The following is a 23,132-nucleotide window of genomic DNA, read 5'->3' on the forward strand; positions in this document are numbered from 1 at the left end:
TTGAATGCAAAAGGAATTTCATTATGCTTCTTGACATCTAAGAAATCCATAAAAGGAAGCTAAATCTTCATATTTCAGCTGCATCATGACGCAATGTTGAAAAGGTTTTCCATGCAGAGAGTTTTAAAATACATGCACTTGAAGGATAAGTCTAGCCAAAACAATGTTATTTGGATTTCCAGAATCCTGATAGGTTTGCTTATACTTTATATAGCTGTGGTTTTGCTTTCTGCACAATGGTGGTTTTCGGCATGCAGTCGTGTTCTCACAGAGTGACTGGCATGCATAGGGCAGCCCTGGATCTTACCCTCATGCCCTCAAACCGGGACAAAGCTCTCAGGGGCCTGAGAGCCCTCAAAGTCCTCAGGGACTTTATGGGGCCCAAGTCTGAGTAGCCCAGCGCATTAGCTATAAGGCTGACTATAGACACCTATACAAAGAGAGAAAGAGGAAGGGAGGAAGAGAGAAAGAGATGGGCCAAAGTGTTAGACTCAAGGAGGACATCAAGGAGAAAGAGAGAGGACCCTACGTTGACACTGAGCTGGAGAGGCAGTAAACACATATATACATACATATAGAAGGGCTTGCTCATGTATGTATGCATATACGTGTATTCAACATCAGAGAGAGAGAGAGAAGGAGAGAGATTTAGGTTAAACATGGGGTTAACCAGTCATAGGTAAACCAGTCATAGGTACTGTATATTGGGTGACCCAAATGTTTGAATTTTGATCTTAGTATGCGATTCGTTTTTGGTATCACAGGCAGACGAAGCTCGGAAAGCAGCTTACAGCAAACCTGGAAGGAAACTTTTGGTTGAGAAATACAAAAAGGGGTGAAGGGACACATTTAGAGAAGAGGTGTGAACAAACTTACAAGCACATTCACTGTACTTTGTACACACAAGATACGCACAATACGTACAAACACCAACCGCGTACGGTACACACGAGACCAATCGAGAGTCACTAGGATAACAGGGCGGTTTGGGAGAGTAAGGAGGCAGAGAGAGAGAGGAACTCCTGTAAAAGAACAAGAGAGTCCTAGCAGAGACCTTACCCTGGCCCCTCATTTCACGGCCCTCTTATGCCCCCTCAGGCCCTCTGTGTCCATCAGCACTATAGAGAGACAAGGTTACAGTGCCTGTCAAGGACAATAACTAGCAATCAGAAACACTTTCGTTTAGGACTTAGATATGTAGTCAAACATACAATGGGCACTGCCAAGTGGCTGCAAACCAAAATAGGCTATGTATATAAATGTCATTTAGACATGTTCACTGTCTTGACATCATCACTATGTCAACCATTTCAGAATGACCTATTTTATCAAGTTAATTTACAAGTATGTCTATGTACATATTTCATTAAAAAAAAAGCAAGGAGCCAAAGTGAAAAAGTGATTTTTTTTGTGAGAGTTTAATAATATTAGCATATAAATAAATTCAAAAGTATTCCATAATGAACTAACATTAATAATTGCATTAACTTTCATTTAAAAAATGCTAAAATAATTTGAAACGTATGTATGGGAACTTGCTTATTTTTCTATGTGGTTTCAACTAAAAGAATCATCTATGATAGATGTAAAATGATACAATTAAGTTGTAAAAATCTGGGTTCTGTTCGTAAACCTAGGATTCACAATAAGTCGTTTTTTGCCGATTCTAATGTTTATATTATGAAAAGGGGAAATACATTGAAATGCATCATATATATCTTCAAATAAAATAAGGTAACAGTGTCACTAGTAACAATGTTTCTGTACATTTCTGCTTTACATTAACATTTTATTCCCATTAGATCAAGAATAAATAATAATCAGAGAAAATAAAGAAGAAGTAATAATAATAATGTTATTAGTATACATATTTTGAGACATGACTAATAAACACTAAATTGAGTGCGCCTCAACACCCGAGGACTCTACCGGTGAAGATCAAATCTAATTTTAAGATCAGTCTGAAGACAATGACCACTGACCTCAGAGCAGACCACAAGGACCAAAAGGAATAGAATAGAAAAACATGTTTGTTTGTATTGAGAATAATATAATTAATCCCCAAAAGGACTGACAATGCACCATGAAAAACTGAAAACTACTGCATATGTCTGCAAAATAACCCATCTGATGTGAGGCAGTGCAAGGGATAACAGCTGTGATTTATGGGTATTACTGTAAGTTACTTACATCCACAATGAAGAAGTCCAGCCAGCACCATGCATTTGTGAAGTATTTGACAAAGCCATAGGCCACCCATTTCAGCAACATTTCCAGGATGAAAATGTATGTGAAGACTCTGTCTGCATATTCTAGAATGATCTGGATGGTTTTCCTCTGTTCGATGTATACATCCTCGAATGCCTTAGAAACAAAACATTTAATTAGCACAGTGTTTCTGAATGTTCAATTCTTCTTTCTAATGGCTACAAAATCAATTATGGTAACTAAATCTTGATGCATGTTTGTCAAAATTATTTTCAATTAGTTTGTTTAATTGAAGATTTCTCAACTGCATATTTCCCACAAGCACTTTCAGTCCCTGACATCACCAAAGGATGGCACTGCAACCCCACTTACTTTAGCTTGCACTTTCACTTTAGCGGGCACGATCTATAACAGTAGCTGTGAGAGAGGCAGCAGAATTGTCTGCATGTGCGTCCATTTCTGCAGCACTTGGCTACGGTCCCTAACAGCAGACATGAGATACTGCAGCCCCTAGACAGACTGCTGAGGTGCAGGAGCCGGTACAGTGCAATATAGTGATAGCCATTAGCTACTTGCATAGATCATATATCACACATTATGCTATGCCTCCTCAATCACATTAAAATCTACCTGCACTAGCATTAAATTGCATTAGTTTTGCACAAATATATGGTGAAAGGTTGAGATATCTACACTGTGCCCATGTATCGTCCGATCCTATTTCAGAATCTTTATCTCAGTCTTTAATTCTTTCAGCTTCTGCAAATCTTTATCACTGATGTTCAAAAATCAATGGACATTTTTGAGGTCTCTACTCTTTATCTAATTTATAGAAAATTTTATAACTAATTTATCTGCAACACACATAAAGGTTATCTGAATCACTTTAAACAAACTGCATGTAAAATATGCCCTAGAACTCTTTCAAAAAATGTATGTGTGTATATATATATATATATATATATATATATATATATATATATATATATATATATATATATATATATATATATTTCCCCCTCTTTTTCAACAAAGGTAAATGAAAAAAGAAGCTTAACATTCAGAATATGTAAACACCAGAACTAAATATTTCATGTTGTTGTAACCCCAATGTAAAGTACTCTAAATGCATGTTAAATACATGTCTAGAAATATGCATTTATTAAATAACAAATAACAACATAAAAAATATATAAATTAACAACATTTAATAAATTTAGACTAAATTAAGCAGCCACTAAGTAGGAGATAGCAAGTTTGGTATCAATGCTGGTTTCTGGTTATCAATAAATATTGCCAATAAATTAAAGAAATGTATTTATTTATTAATTTACAACATGAAATATATGCTTCAAATTCTTTAATAAAATGAACTGAACACCTGTGTACTGCATCCATGGAATGTGATTTACATCTTAGCACTTTTAAGAGAATAGTAGCAAATAAAATCAGTTTCTACTTGTGTGCATGTGTGTGACCTCACCAGAGCTCCAGAGCTGAGCAGAATCATAAAAATGATGAGTGTCTCAAACCAGTTGTGTTCAACAATAAGGTAGCAAGTTTTCCTCAGAAACCACCAGTACTTTCCCCAGCCCTCGGTAATAGGCACGTCACAGCATTTGTACCGTGCCACGCAGGCTGAAAAACATATTACACATATACTGAACACACATCAAATCAAATCAAATCGATGTTCACAATGTATGCTTTCTTATCTAAAGCTAAAACAAATGTACTGCTTTACTAGTGAACATTAAATGTGCAGTACAGTATATACAGTTTAATGTTTATTTTGTACAATTAATTACATATTTGTTCTCAGCAAATATTTATACATTTGATTTATTAATTGTAATTAATTCAAACTATTGACAGATGCATGCATTGCTCACCATCAGTCCAGCATGCCTCTGGGTCTAAGTACTCTTCCACAACCTCCACTACAGCCAGTTCTTCCTCATCAGGCTTTATGTCGATAGTGCTTCCCTCTGAAGAGCTGGTGTCATCCAGCTAAAGGAAAATAAAATCACAAATATGCATCAATGAAAATTTGGTTTATTTTGATTCATCCTTCCACTTTTATTGGATCTATTTATTTCAACAACAGCTTTCCAAAAAAATTACAGATAATCACAAACAAGGTCAACACAAAGTGAAAACCTGATGCAATATAAATTGATACCTGAACATGACAGTGCAGTGAGTCAAAAAATGTAACCTACTAGTTATAAGCTGAGGCCAGACAGCTCTGACCTTCATTGTTCTTCTGGATGTCTAGCTTAATTAGGATTCACTCTACCCAAGAAAAAATTAACCTTGACTCAACATTAACTGAATTAACAAGGTTGAAACCTATCATCTAGGGCCTACATATGCAAATCAGACTGTATTTAATGACTTTCTTGTGATCAGGTATTGAGTATTGATTTCCTTTTTTGTTACATATTATGGTACGGCACATCACATAATATTTATTGTTATAATAATAATAATAATAATATTTCTGATTATTATTTGAAAATAAACAATAATCTGAAAGTTATGTTAAACTATGATGTCCATATATAACAACATAACATCATAATATAATTTTCTGTTTTCTGGAAAATAAGTCGCATTTGACTATAGGTCGCATTAAGTTAAAAAAAAAAAAAGGAAAAAAAAATGGGTAAGTCAAATTTTATTACCCCCTAAATGTAAAAAAAATCCTGTAAAAAATATATAATAATAATAATAATAAAAATGATAAAAACGCTATAACGGCATATTTTACTCACTCAACAAGTTTATTTTTGTTCAGAACAAAAATAAAAAATATTAGTATAAAACAAACATAACTTGTAGAGGCATTCATTATAAACAACATACATTAAAAACAAATTTTATGTGAAACTGAAACTACTAGCATGTGGTAAATGTGATACATACAATTTTTTTATATTAATTTTATTATTATACACATTTTTATACTAATATGATAACAATCATTCAGACACAGAAAAATAGGTCTCATTGTTTCTGATTATTATTTTATTAAAAGTTTTCGTATTAAATGTTAGTGTGTCTACATTGGCTATTATAATATGATATGATATGATATGATATGATATGATATGATATGATATGACATTTTTACCAGGAAGCATAAATGTGACGTATAAGCCTTGTGCAGTGTCATCAAACTCTCTCTTACTGCAAGCACCTACCATAATTTAAAAATAATACACACACACACACACACACACACATGATTATAACATACAAACACTAAAAAAAATACTCCTCAGCCTACTGGAAAAGCCTGACCCTGATGATAGCAGGCCAGGATGACACAGCAGTTTTATAAAACCTGAATCGTTAATACACATACACACACATCAGCAGTTTAAAGCATATAAAGTGAAACAACCCTTACACACCACCACTGCAGTCCTCCCTGACCCAGCCTAGCCAATCAAAAATAAAGGCTCAACCAGGGGTGCCCTGATTGGCTAACAGGAATGATTTACTGTGATGCCACTGGCTAGATGTACAGTATAGCATGGATAGTTCAGCCGTACTAGATCCGTTACGTCTAAACTGGGTCAAGGTGACCCAGTCTTTGCACAGAGACCAGGACAATGACAGGAGATTCAGTATTAATGTAAATGTGTGCTAATATCAAATATAACTATTAAAAAAGTGCATTATTTTTCTTATTCAGTTCTCAATATTACTCAATTCATGTGAATTCACGCTTGATCCTCACTTTGAGGGCCATAGGTAAACTGACATTATGAATTACATATGATTTCGGATGACAAGAGATCACTGACATTGTTTTCACGTTCATTATTATGCCTGGTAGCATGCTAAAACAGAAATATAACAGTATTAACTTTTAGTGGCTGGCTATGCTCTTTGTTGCTCTCTTGTTACCTCAGATTTAATAACCTGATTTTATTGAACCTTACGCACAAATGCACGTGTACAAACACACACATGCAAAGGAAAAACATTACATCATCTGGTGCTGGACTGCATCTATTCTTTGGCTGAGTGGCTCAGCACTCAGCAGAAGCAGCAAGGCAATAAATCACAGGAACAGCCCAACTCAACATTCTTATACTGCCTGCAAAGCCTTAATCCACCCATACTGCTGGAATCTGCAGCCTGTAATCAACTACTGACACTGACTTCATCTAGTCACGCTCTACAAACACATATCACCATAATCTGATCATACTCCCAAAATAAAGGTTTTCATCATTGAATTCATTCATGTATTTGCATTTGAGTATAATGCATTTGTCAAAGTATCAAACACAAAATATAAATGACTAGCTTGCTTCTCTAAGTGTGAACACGTTGTTATTTATTTCTGTCATGATCTACGGACTCAGGAAGCCTTCTTTTGGCATTTTATTAATAGAGTAGTCATCTTTAATCAAAAAGCCATAATATGGCCTTAGGAAATATCTAAAAAGATGCAATCAAATGTTTCACAAGCATTTGCATTGTGCCAGGAAAAGAAAGTCTATCTGCCAGAGTACATAAGCCAACAGCTTCTGAAAGTGAAATGATGCAAAAAGCAACATGGGCTCAAAATGATGATCCTTGTGAATTCTGTACAGTAAGCAGCAGTAAGCCATTTTCAATTCCTCAAAGAATACTGTATGGGCTATATACAATTTTCCTCTGGTTTACTTTAACTTACACACACACACACACACACACACACACACACACACACACACACACACACACACATTTATTTGTAGTATAAGGACATTTACTAAAATGTTACAATAAATAACCTTTTTGAGATTGTAGAATAAATATTTTCAATCCAAAATGAGTTTCCTTCAACAGTAAATTAAAAACAACTATTTTTATCTCTTGTAACCAGCTAAAAATACAAAGGAAAGTCAAAAGTTGTCCTAGACAGTGTTGCCTCTAAATTCTCTACAAAGATCCAATGCCGCATTAAAGTATAAATAAGGCAACTCTGATGCTGCTTTGGTTTTATACAGTATATACGAAACAGCGCATTAAAGCTGCCTTATTAGAACTTCGAAGCTCCAGTTCTTAAAGGAACATTTAGTGTGCTTAAGTTGGACCTTAAAATATATGTTTTTTAATGTTATTACAGCATCAGAAACTAGATTTATAGCACAGTTCATGAAAGATTGTATTGCTGATTTTAAATATGTTATTCAAATGTGAATTGGTCAAGGACTTCTTAAGATTTCAGGATTTCTTCATTCAAGTAGATAGTAGTTGGCCTTGCATCGCAGAAATAACTACCTGGAGGCATTTCAAATATGGAAACCAAGTGAATTGACTTTCCTTAAAAGGGACTTCAGTAATACTCACATCTTTGCTGTTTTCCACATCCGACTCACTACTGAAGTCCTCTGTGTTGAGGTTCTCAAAGTCTGACTCTCCCACAGCGATGGGAACCCGTACAGTTAGGTTGGGGTTGTGTATGAAGGACATGGGCTCCTCATCAATTATGTACTTTCCTACACTGCTTCCAATGCCGCTTGTAGTGCCATTGCCATTCTTGGGGTAGTTTAGATCGCCACATTTGATGTCAACACCAGTGTGGTTACCCATGAGGTTGAGTTTTTTGTCATACATATCATCAAGAGGTTTGTCATCATCTTCCAAAGGTTTCTTCTTCAGGATGTGGGCCACCAAGAGACGTACGTGAATCTTGAACCAAGCGATACCCTTCTTAATGCGGATCACTGAAATCTGCAAGTTGTTCAGTTCACCGTCATCGTCTGTGGCTGCCAGATTATCAGCACTGAAGGAGCTGAGCAGCAAGGCCAAGAATAGGTTTAGCACCTGATCAAGAGAAGAGCATCGCTTTAGCTTTTCCATATGATGAAGACTTGAAGTCCACAAGACAATAGGCTGACCCATTTGTCATTTTTTGGTCCAACCATGCTCAATCCCTCCCCTTATGTGACTTGTGCAAACCCCAATGAGTCCCGCAAACATCCTTTTGAACCCAGTGTTGTGGAAAGTTACTTTTAAAAGTAATACATTACAATATTGCGTTTCTCCCTAAAAAAGTAACTAATTACGTTACTTAGTTACTTTTTATGAAAAGTAATGCATTACATTACTTTTGCGTTACTTTTGCATTAATTTTTAAATATGAGCAGGGCTTGATTGTTTTTAATAGAGTGTTCCTGTAGCTCAACTAGTAGAGTGTTGCACTATCAAGCGTAAGGTTGGGGGTTCGATTCCCCGGGAACACATGATAGGTAACAATTGATAATCTGAATGCACTGTAAGTCGCTTTGGATAAAAGTGTCTGCTAAATGCATAAATGTAATTTTAATTTTAAATTTAATATAAGAAGTTCTATTTACAGCAAAGGTAAAAGCCCTTTCACACCAAAAAGTGTAATGAATAAACCTCTGAAGGAAAAGTAAATTCACATCTGTACAGTAGAACACATGAGAAGAACACTCTTCAACCATAAAAAAAACAAAACAATAAACAACAAGCACAATTGTTAGTTTATCTAAATTAATTTTTGCTTATTGGTTGAACTGGTCATCAAAGGTCAGCAGCAAAGAAATTAGTTTATAAAATGGGATTTGATACATTTGTGTTGTTTAACATATTTAATTATTGCAGGTTTGCATCATATTCTGAGTTTGCATTTCCCTGTTTTAATTAATTGTAATTAATTCAGTTTTTTTTTGCGAGTGGGATAAATTAATGCACATTCACATTTAGTCTAGAACTACATCATGTTCACACAGCGCACAAAATTCCTCTGTTCTTCCGATTTCTCCCAATATGGGAACAGGAGACTTGTCAGTCATTAAATGGAAAAACAAAGTAACTGCCGTTACTAGCTACTTGACAAAAATAATCTGATTACATGACGTTACTTGTAATGTGTTACCCCCAATACTGTTTGAACCACAAAATGACAGGTGGGACACCCTACAGTCTCGCAGGACGTTCCTTACAGTGAGGAAAGAAATAGTGACAAAAAAGCAGGATGAACTGCAACATGGGAAAGTAACTGAGCAGAGAAGAACTGTAAAACTCACCACCAAGTTTCCAATGACCATCACCATCATGAATACAGTGAGACACATTGTTTGTCCAGCCACCTCCATACAGTCCCACATGGTTTCAATCCACTCTCCACACAGCACCCGGAACACAATAAGGAAGGAGTGAAAAAAGTCGTTCATATGCCAGCGGGGCAGCTCACAGGTTTCTGCGGCGATCTTGCACACACAGTCTTTATAGCTCTTCCCAAACAGCTGCATGCCCACGACAGCAAAGATGAAGACGATGATGGCCAGCACCAGGGTCAGGTTTCCCAAAGCTCCCACCGAGTTACCAATGATCTTGATCAGCATGTTCAGCGTGGGCCATGATTTAGCAAGCTTAAACACCCTCAGCTGTATGAGAGAGAAGTTTGGGATTCACAAAAGGTTCGGAATCAGAAATTAAGGGACATTTTACTCTACCGCTTAAAAGTTTAGTGTTGGTATAAGAAGGGAGCATGCAAATCCTAGGAACGAGTGATGTTTACATCTCTAATAAAATGTATTGCATCGTAATTTATATCGTATAAAAATGTCTTCACTAATAACGCACCAATCTGAAGGATCTGAGCACAGACAGCCCCTCTACATCAGCCAGCCCCAGCTCCACCAAACTCAGGCTCACAATGAAGCCATCAAAGATATTCCAGCCCTCCTGGAAGTAGTAGTATGGATCCATGGCTATCAGCTTGGCAAACATTTCAGCTGTGAAGATGCCTGTGAACACCTGAGATAAAAAGAAAACAAATAAAAATACCATTAATATGACTCAAACAACAAACATTGATTGTGCCTGTAGCATGAATACTGTGAGATCACTAAATTGGATACGAGAAGCAATGGATGGGTGGTGGAAGGTAGAAGAAACTAGAACAATGGAGAAATACTGGTTTAATGCATTCTGCATTTTCATTGCAGGTCCATCAGACACTGAGTAGAAATCAGTGGAAATGTGGCACAAATGTGGTATAATGTTTCTGCTCATTACAGAAATGGGGAGAAAGGGTCAGGACTGAAAAAGGAAACGATTGAATTTAGGGCTGTCGATTAATTAAAAATTGCAATTCAATTAATAAAATGACATAGCAATTAATCAAACATATACATACAAACATTTGCTAAGAAAAGTATCAAATAATTATATTCGAAAGCACATTGTCATAGCTATTGAAAGGAGTCAGAATATTTGTGTTTTGTATCAACTTAAAATTGTATAATATAATTAAAAATATATAAATCCATTAAAAATAATGTGCCACTCATGGTGCATAATTAATTACATTTGATCAGGTATTCTTTCTGCAATAAACAGAGTATAATGTCCAGAATCATAATCATTGGTGAAACAAAATCACAAAGATGCTATCAGTTAGAAAGCCATTTCTTTTTTTGCAATCAGTTGAGTTTTGCATTGGTCATTTGTATAAAAAAGAACAAACTATGAAAATAAAAAGAAACGCACACACAGTCTTACCAGGTTTCCAACAGAAAGCACCTCCTCAAAGTGTGGTGTCATGGGATAATGCTCCATGGCCATGAAGACTGTGTTCAGCACAATACATATAGTGATAGCCAGGTCGACAAATGGATCCATCACTATGAGGTTCATTATCTCTTTTAGCTTTATCCAAATTGGACAGCAATCCCATATTAAGAAAATGTTGGCAAACTTATACCAGCAGGGTGGACATTTTCTCTGAGAATCCTCCAGCTCTGTGGTGACAAAAAAATAATAAGGAAAAGAGGAATATGTTGAGAACTATATTATGAGTAAGGAAAAATTTAATATGAATCTATATGGAACTATAAAATGGTTTTATGATCACTGATTTTATATTATTATATTTTTACTATGTTTTGGCAACATTATAATACAGACAGACAGATGTTACACAATACCTTCCATCAGTGTGTTGGTGACAACAGTCATTGCACTGTTGGCTCGCTCTTTCCGGCTAAAGGAAGTATTGAGCTGGTCCACTGACACCATATGAGAACCTGAGTGTTTTCTCTTTCCCTCCACCTCGGTGGCCTGTGGACAAGAGTGACATAAGGTGGAGAAAGACAAAAAACAATCAGAGACGGGATTTCTTTCAATAAACATTTAAACCCATGCCAACACACATGCACATGCTGACAAAAACACAAGCCCGAATGAACCTGCAACTCATTCTTAACATTTATAGTTCATTTCTCTGATGCATTTCTATGTAGATTGTCTCTCTCTTAACCACACTGTAAAGTGTTGTACCTAAACTCTTTTCAAACTAGCTTTACTATGACAATGGCATATGGACCTACTATAACTAATTCTCTTACAGACATTTAACAGTAAAAATAAATACAGATTTTATCTACATCTGAAATTGTGAATGAGTGACACCTATTTATTTATTTCAATTACAAGACTATTCATCACTACTAGCTGCTGAAAAGGTTGCCTACTTGCTCTCCAGCAAATATTATCATGCAAAAAGAAATTCACACATTGCTTAAGGCCCAGTTTTCACTGCCATTAGAAAAGTATCTTGAATATATATTCACTTGGTATTGTGGGTGTTGGTCAAGGCAATGTTTATCTGTTTATCTTCGCTGTTACGTTCAGTTCCAAAGATCATCTAGATTTTACAATGCAGTTACTTGGTGACAGTAGCTTGTTTAGTTGAAGGTCTGAAACAGCATGCTATGAATTTGGGTGAAATCTGGGCACAAAATCATGCTTCCCACACAGGAGGAGAAGGCAAAGAGAGTATAAGGATGTCAATCCACCATGCTAACTAAAATGAGGCAGACTGCTGTTATTGGAAAAGTTAGGATAGGTTTTTCTTGCATCACACTTTTTTGGAGGAAGCAGAGTGGTCCTGAAATTCTGAAAAAAAGGGGGGGGAAAAACAATCGAGGGGGAAACCTTTACAAAATTACATATTTGAGATTATGGTTGACATGAAGGAATGGTAATATTACAAGTATCTTGTTTCAGTTTTTTTTTTTTTTGATTGACCATGCCATTCACAGAGGGAGAGTGATGGCAGGGAGTGGGACTGCCATAAAAATAAATAAATAGAGACAAGAAAGGTTGTTGAGGAGTAGAGAGGGAACAGACAGACTAGAAACTGAGAGACTTAGAAGGACAGAGTCAAAATGGGGTTAACGAAAAGGGAAAGAGAGGAAGAATATGAACTGGAATCATAATCGGCCACTCTTGTCATGCCTATACTCTGAACCTGCCCCCTGTGGACGTCCTTACACTGTCATCTGAAGCTGCCTTATCTATTTTCACCTCAGGCAGTAGCCGGCTGGGCACAGCTCCGATCAGAGACACCACGCCGTTGCAGTCCACTGTGCTGTTTCTCTTGCACCCTGGGTGGTGGGCCAGTGGGTTAATGCGTGAGGAGCCCTGACTGTAGCCGCTGTAGCTGCTGCGCCTGTACGGGACAAAGAGGGAGCCGCGGCGGTCTTCACTCTCCTCGACCGTGCTGTGTTCATCGTCTGCAAACTCGTTCTCCGAGCCCTTGAAGCTGAATATACTGCTGCGGCGGGACATGAAGGGTGAGCCTGGGATGCTCAACAGGGACTATAAAAAAAAGGACGGCACACATGAGAACGGGAAATCTTCAGTGTGTGTAAGAAGCAAGTGTGTTATATAAACATGAGAAGAAAAAAGGCATTTGCATTGCACTGATTTATCCAATTTTTCGAATAATTTTTCTAACCGAACAGTGACTCAGAAACATGGAGAGCAAAACCGCTGACCAAAGTCATTAAATGAATAATTGAACAGCTAACTACAGGTCCCTTCTGGTATTCAGAGAGCCATTGTTCTCTATTCTTTCATAAAACAGAACCAAAGCTGATAAATGTTTAAGATCCGTATGAAATTAAAGCAGACCATGTTTATTGTCTCATTGCACATTCCTAAAATTTTTATTAATTTATTTTCAATAATTCAGCTTATTAGAAATAACTGTTTGTCTTCATAACCTTTTAATTATCTTCATACTCTTCATAATAACAGTAAAGTGTTGTCATTGTTACCTAAAAGTAACTATTCTAAATAGTTTTTGTTATGAAATAAAGCTGAATGTAAGAGTGAATGCTAAACATATTGCTAAATAGCTGACGGATATCACATGTTTAGTTAAAAATAAAGCTGAAATACAATGTAAGTATTAAATTAATTGGAAATGTTGCCTTGGCAACTAAGTGAAATAAAATATGTTTTAGCTTAATATGTTTTAAGTACTGCAATTACTAAAACTGAAATAAAAATAAATGAAAGCTGAATAAAAAAAATAAAAAAAAGCTTATGAAATGACAAAAGTACATTTAGCAATCATTTTTAACATTCACTCTGACTTCATTCTGTGACACCCACACTTCACAATCCAATAAATTATTTATTTCACTTGGAAACACGTAACATTACGGAAGTTTAGTGCATTTTTATACTGTAAGTTTAAAAAGAAACTTTTGTCCTACTGCAGAATGCTCCCTTCTGGCTAAAATTCACTTCCCATATGAAATTCACAGATGATCCAAGATTCTAGTTGAGACCAATAATAGTGCTCTAACTGTTTGCCGAAATTCACTGATAATGCAGAATGCTAGTTGCTAGCGCAGGCGTTTTCTCTGCGGTGCGGTTGAGAGCCTTCTCCCTAATAGAGTGGTTGACCACTGCAGTCTTTGTACAGCAGAAAGAAGCCCAAATGCAGCAGGGACTATTTAATTCAGAACACTCATTAAGGAGAAGTGGGTTGATCTGGTAAAGGGTTGAGACCTCAGTGCTACAAAGGCAAAATCCTTTGGAGATTGTATGATTTTACTTAAATATCCATAACAATCAGTGGCATTCTGTGCTAAATCCAAGGAGAAAAAAAAAACTCTACAAGGGGTAAAATATTGGGTCACACTGTAATAACTAATGTCATGAAACCAGCTTCCAATTTAACCAGCGACTGTCTAATAAGGTGCTTTTATCCATTGTTGTGAGGTTGAGCTGGGCAGAATTTGCAGGGTGGGACCCAGGAGTATAACTTCCTGCTTAAGCACACTATATTACTGCTCTCATCAGATGAAAGATTCATAGCGAGAGGTTAAATAATTCACAGGACCAGTGAAAGTATGGGGTTCCATGCCATACTTCACATCTCCACACAACAACATAAGACAGATCTTGAACAGGAGTTCCTACTGCCCTCAGAATGGCTAAGCATTCTTCTGTAAACCAGAGAAAGGTGACAAAATGAACAGATGACAGAGGAATCAAATTAAATAACTCCAAAAGCACCAGGTTTGATGTAGTTTCGAGTAATTTAACTGAGCTTTTAGACACACAGAGAAATCTACAATCATAAATCCTGCCCAAAGCTAGACAATGAATGAGATGGAAAGAATTATAGTGATAGATAGATGGGCACTGAGTAAGAGCACTTCCTCTTCTTCTGATCTTTGAGTGTAAGACTGAAGCACTTTGTCTAATCACCCTGGTGATATGGACGATGACTCAGCAGAAAGTGCTAGCGACTGCACAGAGCAGAGAACAGTAGTATCAAGAACTGGGCTGGGCTCAACTGGGCCGTGATAGCATACACCAGAGGTTATATCAGCTTTATATTGCAACATGACAGACTGCAAAAGAAGCATGTCAGTATAATCGCAGAGTACAGTTGTAGAGATTAGCTCTAAATCATTAACTCTAATAATAAAATACTGTCTATCAAAACAAACATGCATGGCAAAGTTCAAGGGGAAACAGTAAACTGTAATTTGCTACATGTTGTTGCTAACTGACACCATGTGGTATTTATGTTTGGGGGGGGGGTCTTATTCAAGAGGGCATTTTATTCAACAAAATATTTATAAGCCCCAGTGCAAGAAGAGTTTTGATAATTCAAAGATGATATTTCTGGTCCATTTTCAAAGAAGATTAATCACACGTCTATTGACATGTCTGCTGAAATAATTAAGGTTTTGTTGCGCATTGAGAATTATTGTGTAGTAAGTTGAAAGGAAAATGTATATATTTATATTCTATAAATAGTCAAAACATTTGAACACTTTGTTTGTTTGAATTAGTTCATTTTAAATGGTCCTTTGGTGTGGTGTGATAATTTTATTTAAAAAAAATGGGAATATTTCATGGAATACAAATAAGTTTAAGATCATAAAAGCTGCATGAATAATAATTATTAAAAAAATATATAAAATTTTTGTTTTTGTTTTAACTAGTTTATTTTATATGGTCCTGTGGTGTGACAAATGCATTTTTAAAAATATGAATATTCCATGGAATATAAATTAACAAAGACATTAAAGCTGAATGTATAACAAGTATAAAAAAATAGCAAACGTTGTTTAAAATAATTTTAGTTGTACAGTAGTAGAGCTTGTCTCACCATAGGACATGTCAATTACCCGTATATCTGCTCATAAAAGTCTTATCAGACATGGAATAAAAGCCACAAAAAGGTATTTATGTGCTACTTTTATCTTAATATAGACAGATAAAATGATAAAAAATAGATAAAATTTACAAAGAGAATAATTCAATGATGACAACAGTAAACAACAAACACCTCTTAAATCTCTCTGCTCCTTTACCAATGTCTGAATGAACATAATGATCTCCTCCTTATGAAATTAATTTAAGCTATCCTTGCCTTGCCAAGACATATATCACTTAACATGAGACGGACAAGATCATGAGGAAATATGTTTATGTGGGCCGCTGTTGAAATAACCCCACTCTTACCTGGTTAATGATTGAGGCCTTCCTCCCAAGCCTGTTGTCTCTGAAACGGAAGCGGCTCCTCTTGCTGCCGTCTTCAGATTCTGACTTTACCACCTTCTCACTGTCACCTTTCTCTTCTTGGTCTTTCTTCCACTTTTTCTTTCGGTTCCGTCGCTCCTTGGCACTCTTGGAGCTCAGCTTGGACACCTCAGATGAACTGCGGGACAGATGCCCTCCTCCGTCATCCTCTACTGCATCCTCAGATACTGTACCTGCCGAGGTTGCCATTGCATTGGCCTAGTGATGAGGGACAAAAGGACAAGAAACAGAATGAACCTAGGAACAAAAAAGCGTAGGGAAGTTGACTAATTCAGCTTGTAATATGCATGTACAGTATTTGTGTACCTGTGCCTCCTCCTGTTGTTTCTTCAGCTGTTCCAGCATGGCTTTAAACTCAGCCTCCTTCTGTTCTGCCTCCTCCATAGTGGCCTGGTTTTGTTCTTCATAAGCCATGGCTACCACAGCCAGAATCAGATTCACCAGGTAGAAGGATCCCACAAAGATCACCAGAACAAAGAAGATCATGTACGTCTTCCCTGCGGCTCGCAGAGTCTTAAAGAAAGAAACTCCTATTAATATATTTGAAGCAGCATAATATCATACTACTTTCTTGCAGTATGCAATATGTTTACTGTATGCAATATCAGGGGCGTATCCAAAGCCACCCCCAAATTTGGTTGGCCAAGCTAAGTGCCACTCCAAACTTCTAAACTCTCTGATTGTGGACAGTGTTCAATAAAACCTGATAAAAATATCCTCGTTCAAAAACTGAGGGTAGAAATTTCAAGAAATTACAGTTATTTTGTCTATTAACCTGACTTGTTTTTAAATAATAAAAGGGATATTTAATCCAAAAAAATTAATTCTGTCCAGGGTTATTATAGTTAACTAAATCTAAAACCGTAAAATAAAATGTTAACTGAAATCAAATCAAATCAAATATTAAAAACATAGACATAAAACAAAAACTGATAAAAAGGAGAAAACACAACAAAATACTAAAATGATCATGAAAATATAAAAATAAAAACTAAATATAACGAAAACTAAATATTAACAAAAACTATGACAGTATCTCAGTGGTATTAAAATAACACTGATTCTGTCATAACTAAATCTCGACATTAAAAAGGTTTTTAGGTTTTTTTTTTTTTACACTGTAAGTGTATGGTAGCCAGAATTTTATATTAAATATGCAACATGGTGAGGTCAAATGAAAAAATCACAACAAGAAAATCATCCAGTTCATCATAGTAAACTAGTGCTGAAACAGGACCAGAAGCAAGTCAAATACAGAGCAAGAGTTAGAGGAATGAGTGCACACCAGTTGGTACAGATTCTCCCAGAAGTCTTGTGTCATGAGTCGGAAGAGAGCAAGAAAAGCCCAACCAAAGGAGTCAAAGCTAGTATAGCCATAGTTTGGGTTGCGTCCAGCCTTCATGCAAGTATAGCCCTCTGGACACCGCCTACACAAACACACACACACACACACACCCTATACTACAAATAACAAATATGTTTGTGCTTTTGTATAACAGATCATACCTTAACAATAAAAGGTCATTGGAAAGTGCATCAAGTGTGCTATTATTTGAAAATAAACATTTAGATTTTACAATTTAGACTTAAATCAAATTAAATAATTGTTGCTAAATTTAGTATTGGGAATATTGTGTGTTTGTCTGTGTATGTTTTCACTCTTCACCCTGCGTCTGAGCTGTTTCCACATAGCAGCGCATCCAGCATGCCTGGCAGAAAGTAGAAGTTTGCTGTGAAAAGAGCAGAGAGAAGAGAGACTTGTAAAATGTGAAAGTTTAAAATCACCAAAAACAGCACCGCTTAACGCAGCTGTATTAGAAACTATCCTTTGTAGTCAGAACATTGCCTATACATACTTTCATTCATGATGTATTCATTGAAGTCAAAGCCTCTGCTCCCATTGGCTAGGTAGGAATCAGTTTGGTTGAATGGCCAGATGACACATTTTTGGCGAAGATTACCCATGAACAACTGTAGACCGATGAGGGCAAATACACTCAGACAGAACACAGTCAGAATCATCACATCTGACAGCTTCTTCACTGACTGGATCAGAGCACCCACAATGGTTTTCAGCCCTGAGGGAAGATGAGGAGACAAACACAACAAGGAATATATAGTCTGCTGCACAAGTGATAATGGTCATACCTGCGCAAGAGCACACACACACACAATACTGTTTTTACTACTTTGTACTACAATGTACACTACCGTTTAAAATTTTGGGGTCAGAGAAATTTTATTAATGTTTTTGAAAGCAGTCGCTTATGCAAAGTGTATTTAATCTAAACTATAGTAAAAACAATAATATTGTCACATATTATTACAGTTTAAAATTATTGTTTTCTCCACTCTTCAGTGTCATTTGATCCTTCAGAAATCAATCTTATATGCTGATTTGCTGGTTTGATTGATTTTATTACAATCAATGTTGAAAATGGCTGCTTAATATTTTTGTGGAAACTGTGATACATAACTTCCAGGAATCTGTGACGGATAGAAAGGTAAAAAGAACAGTCTTTACTGTCACTATTTATCAATTAAATGCATCCTTGAAAAATAAAATAATTAATGCCTTAAAAACTAATGTCAATATCTTACTGTCCCCAAAATTTTGAACAGTATTGTGTTAAGCTTATATATATATATGAATAAGAAAAAAAAAATATTACTTCAGCATTACATCCACATTCAGATACCTAAGCAACCACACCATAACTTATTTAGTTTTCTTTACTTTCTCACACACATATACCATAAGAAATAATCATGTGTTTTACTTATATAAAACAATGATTTACACTTAACAGGCAGCTTAAAGAGTCTCCCGTCTCCACACGGCCACTGCACACAATCTGTCTGTATCTCAGTGAATAGATGTATGTGTAGTTTGCTATCAGTTTAACATTATATCACCTGAAAAACAATTGAAATGTCAATTCTGTGTAATGTCGTTTGTAATAATAACAACAGCAACACAAGGATCACATTTTATACAGTCTTGGAGAAGAAAGGAGAAGATTGAGGGGGGGAAGTCCCTCCTTAATCCCCACTACAATTTTTGCAAAACATTTTACAAATAATAAATCAGAAACTGACATCAATACACATGAGCCACTGAAGTTTTACTTTTTTTCTAGAGAAAATGTGAGTGGTGCTTTTGTGCAAAACTCACCACCACAATGCTAGGGGTGTAAAGGTTGTTCATAAGTTATTCTGACTAGTTATGTTCTATGTGGTTTCTCAGGTGTTGCTATGGTGTTCCTAGGCTGGTCTGGGTTGTTACTAGGGTTATTAAGTTGTTATATGTGTATTGGTCTTTTTCTCTCTCTCTCTCTCTCTCTCTCTCTCTCTCTCTTTTTTTTTTGATCTCCCAAGAAAAGTAGTGAATGAGGTTTTAATCACATGATCTGTGGTATCATTCATGCTAGCAGCAGGAACCATGCAAGATGACTTGTGTGCTAAATTTTTAAACACAAATAGAAAGTTCTAGGTGGTTACCAGTGCATTGCTAAGGGGTTCTGGGTGGTTGTTGCAAGACTATGAGATTGTATTTCCATCTGTAAATATGACTCAACCATTCCTTTAGGGCAGTGATTCCCAAACTTTTTCTCCTGGGTCCCCTTTTGTACAGAAAAATATTTTCAATCCTAAATGCACCGACATAAAGTCACTCTCAGACATGACCTTGCTTGCAAAATCCTACAGGATATATTTGAAACATTGTAATAACACAGTAATTACAATTTAAAAAAAAAAGATAATTTCAACAGATTTTCAAACTTGCCTCTGCACAAAAAATGAAAATAATAATAATAATAATAATAAACTATAGAAATTATGCTTAATAGTTAAACATTTTTTTCAGTGCTTGATTCGTGCTGCAGATCTTCTCAAATCAAGGACGCAGCTGTATGGTTACAACTCTTAGCTCATTTTCAACATCCAGCTTCGATCTGTACTTTGTATTAATTGAAGCATCTGCAGAGAAACCTCACATATGTTGGATGTGGCAAAAGGAAGGAGTACAGCCAGGGCTCTCCTGTCTAGCAGTGGGTAGTAGTCCTTTTCCACTCCATCCCAAAATGCAGCTAATGTAATGGACTTAAACTGAAGCCTCATTAGAGATGGCATCGATGAAACTGTTCCTCTTCTGCTGTGCTTAAATTAGAGGCTTGTGGTGCTTTGAAGGGGTCTCGAATCCAGTAATATTTTTGAAGGATCTGGAAATGTTTTTGTTTTTGCAGCTTGTTGACCTCAATGAATGATTTCAAGCTCTGAAATGAGTCTACATTCCCCCTTTCTAGTTTTCTTGTGATGGTTATGATATCATCTGCCAGCTTTGGAAGGTGTGTGTTAGCTGTAGATTTAGTTCATTGAAGTTTTCTGAAACTTCTGTCGCTGAAGTATGCAAGTTTCATGAGAAAATTGTTATTGTTGAACTTGCAGGCAAGTTCATTTCTCTCTTCCTCCAAGAAGATTTTGATCTCAATTCAAACAACCTGGATAAAACCTTCCCAAGCGACAGTCAACGGGACTTAAAGTGAAACAAAACTGCTGGGTGTTCAGATCCCCTTTCCCCAAAGAGTGGAGAAATTGACTGGTCTTGTTCTGATTTAATTTACAGTGGCGCTAATAACTTCCCTCACATCTTTCAGGTTGGGACTCATCTCTTTAGATGCTTGCGCTTCCCAGTGCATCATACAGTGTGTCTACTGCACAATCGGTGAAACGTGCTTGACTAATGCTTGCAGCCCTCTTCGTTTCCCGGCCATTGCCTGAGCCCCATCTGTACATATCCCAACACAATCCTCTCATTTCAGATCAGTGTCAATGATTCACAAACAATTCAACTGCAGTGGCTCTCTTTTAGTTACCAAATCATCGGCATCAATGATTCTGACATGTTATCAATAAATAGTCTTTTTCTACTCTCAGTCGATTCATTCATCTGCTGAGCAAAATGGTTGTCTCGTATCTTGTCACCAAGCTGCTCCTCTACATCTTTTGACATGTCAGAAATGCAGCTCCTGATAGTTTTGTCTGACAAAGGAATAACATTTAGGTTACTGACTATTGCTTTATTGATCATAGTTGAAACCATATCAATAACAGATTGAAGTATTAACTCCTTAGCTACAGTGTATGGCTTTTTACACTGAGCTGCTCTGTAGGCCACTTCGTATGAGGCGAGCTGAGTATATGAAGGCACAAATGCTACTTTAGTTTTGCACAACAGTTGAGTAGGTTTTTTGGGAAAAAAATCAATGGGCTTGTCTTTGTGTTCATGATGTGAAGTCCCTAAGTGTTGTCTCAACTTGTTTGGTTACACACTGTCAGAAGCTAATATTTTGAGGCACACAACACACTGTGGTCTCTCTTCATTACCCACCATTGTACTGGTGATTCTCAGAGCGAGATATGCCTCATCATTTTTGCTTGTCTTTGTTTTAGGGATGTTTGAAGTAGATTCATTGTCTGCTTTGTATTAGGCACTGACAGTCCTTTCACAAACTTGTCCATGTTGAGTGCAGAACCATGCATCACTTATTAATAATTTGACACAGCTCCCTGCAACTCATTTCGGATTCTTCAACCACGCCATCTATTGGTCTATTATTCTACAACAAGCACCACAACAACTGATAACAGACGGTGAGTCATCTTGAGGTAATATAATATGTTATTAAATGATGTGGCAATTACTAACATATTAAACGGGATAATCTTGCCTTGCCATGCCCTTCTTTTTTAACTCCACACACCCCATTTTGGGAACCACTGCTTTAGGATGAGGCTATGAGGTATTTTTATTGTTCACAAAACTAAAACCATACATCTCACTGCTCAGAAAGTTTCTCAACAAACACATAAACAAAAGATCTGATGTATCATTCAAGTCTGTAGCACAATCAGTGCAGGACAGTGTTAACCCTAAATATAATCAATACTAATAGTAGTGATGCTAGAATGTACTAATAATAGGGCAATAACCAGCCATTGAAAAGTAATGTTAACATTTTCTTAAGTTTCAATATACAAGTTCCATTGATGTTTATATGAATTAATCTGAGAGAAAAAAAGAAAGCTTTTATATAAGAGATTATATAGTCATACATGTATTTCCTTCTTATGTGTGAGAGGGCTTTCAAATGAAGTAGTAGCCAATATAATGAACGGGATGCTGCAGATGCTAATGCTCAAAAGATTTCCAAAAAATGCACATTTACAGTTTTCTCAAAAGCACTTTACTAAAGACGGGTTGTGTAGGGACCTTGGAGAGACACGAGGAGCACTCTTTAAAAGATAAACACACATCCAATATTCAACACATATCAGCAAAATGGACACTGCCTGAAGAGAGCGGTGCCATACTCAAACAGTATGCAGAGAGCCAGCACAGAGAGAGGAAGAGGAGAGGACAGGCAAGGGGAGGAAGGGCATGCAGGTCATTTAAACGCCAAGGCTGAAGGCAGTAACATCATCATATTTGCTTTGTCACCATGGTGTCAATATCCGTTTAACCAATTGTTCATGTCCCGAGAATGTGTAACCCTGTCTTCTTATCCCATCTGATCTCTTAGCTGAGAGAAACCAGGTGAATAAAAAAAAAGGCATTCTCTAAACTAAATACTCACATGTGAAGCCTACAACAATGGATATAATGTGACAATCCTGAATGTGAATGTGTTTAATGTAGGTGGGTGTAATTGTGTTAACTTGGCAATTCCTGATTTTTCGTCCCCTTGCTACAATGCACACACACACACAAATCTTCTCAAATCTTCTGATGTCTCTGTTTTACTTTCCACTCCGAGTTCTTTGAATTAAGAATAGGGAGGGACCTACAAAATAGTAATTTTACCAAAAAAATAAGATCAAAATTATATAAACCTACATGTGTGTAAAGGATGCAGACATTTGAGGCCATTTGTTTAAAAAAAATTACCAAAAATAAAAACAGAATAAAAGAAAGACAAACTAAAAAAGCAGATGTCTTCAAAAGCATCATGCAGCAAAAATGTGTC

General features: G+C 36.4%; 1 protein-coding gene across 6 annotated transcripts in view; it reads right to left on the reverse strand.

The window, feature by feature from the left end:
- The window catches only part of LOC113050360 (sodium channel protein type 8 subunit alpha), a 47,662-nt gene that overhangs the window by 10,304 nt on the left and 14,226 nt on the right, over positions 1–23,132 (reverse strand). For 3 of the 6 annotated variants that reach the window (XM_026213248.1, XM_026213250.1, XM_026213251.1), the window contains exons 7-21: positions 17,961–18,182; positions 17,771–17,834; positions 17,390–17,531; positions 16,411–16,617; positions 16,027–16,302; positions 12,523–12,849; positions 11,175–11,307; positions 10,750–10,988; positions 9,829–10,002; positions 9,270–9,629; positions 7,564–8,040; positions 4,101–4,218; positions 3,692–3,846; positions 2,191–2,364; positions 308–430 (exon numbers count right to left, since the gene is read on the reverse strand). In XM_026213248.1, coding sequence (XP_026069033.1) covers positions 308–430; positions 2,191–2,364; positions 3,692–3,846; positions 4,101–4,218; positions 7,564–8,040; positions 9,270–9,629; positions 9,829–10,002; positions 10,750–10,988; positions 11,175–11,307; positions 12,523–12,849; positions 16,027–16,302; positions 16,411–16,617; positions 17,390–17,531; positions 17,771–17,834; positions 17,961–18,182 — 3,191 coding nt within the window. Of the gene's footprint in view, positions 1–307; positions 431–2,190; positions 2,365–3,691; positions 3,847–4,100; positions 4,219–7,563; positions 8,041–9,269; positions 9,630–9,828; positions 10,003–10,749; positions 10,989–11,174; positions 11,308–11,819; positions 12,481–12,522; positions 12,850–16,026; positions 16,303–16,410; positions 16,618–17,389; positions 17,532–17,770; positions 17,835–17,960; positions 18,183–23,132 lie in introns of those variants that run through there. The other 3 variants (XM_026213252.1, XM_026213253.1, XM_026213254.1) reach the window with 2 other exon arrangements.

Source organism: Carassius auratus, chromosome 31 (assembly GCF_003368295.1).
Source record: "Carassius auratus strain Wakin chromosome 31, ASM336829v1, whole genome shotgun sequence".
Lineage (NCBI taxonomy): Eukaryota > Metazoa > Chordata > Actinopteri > Cypriniformes > Cyprinidae > Carassius > Carassius auratus.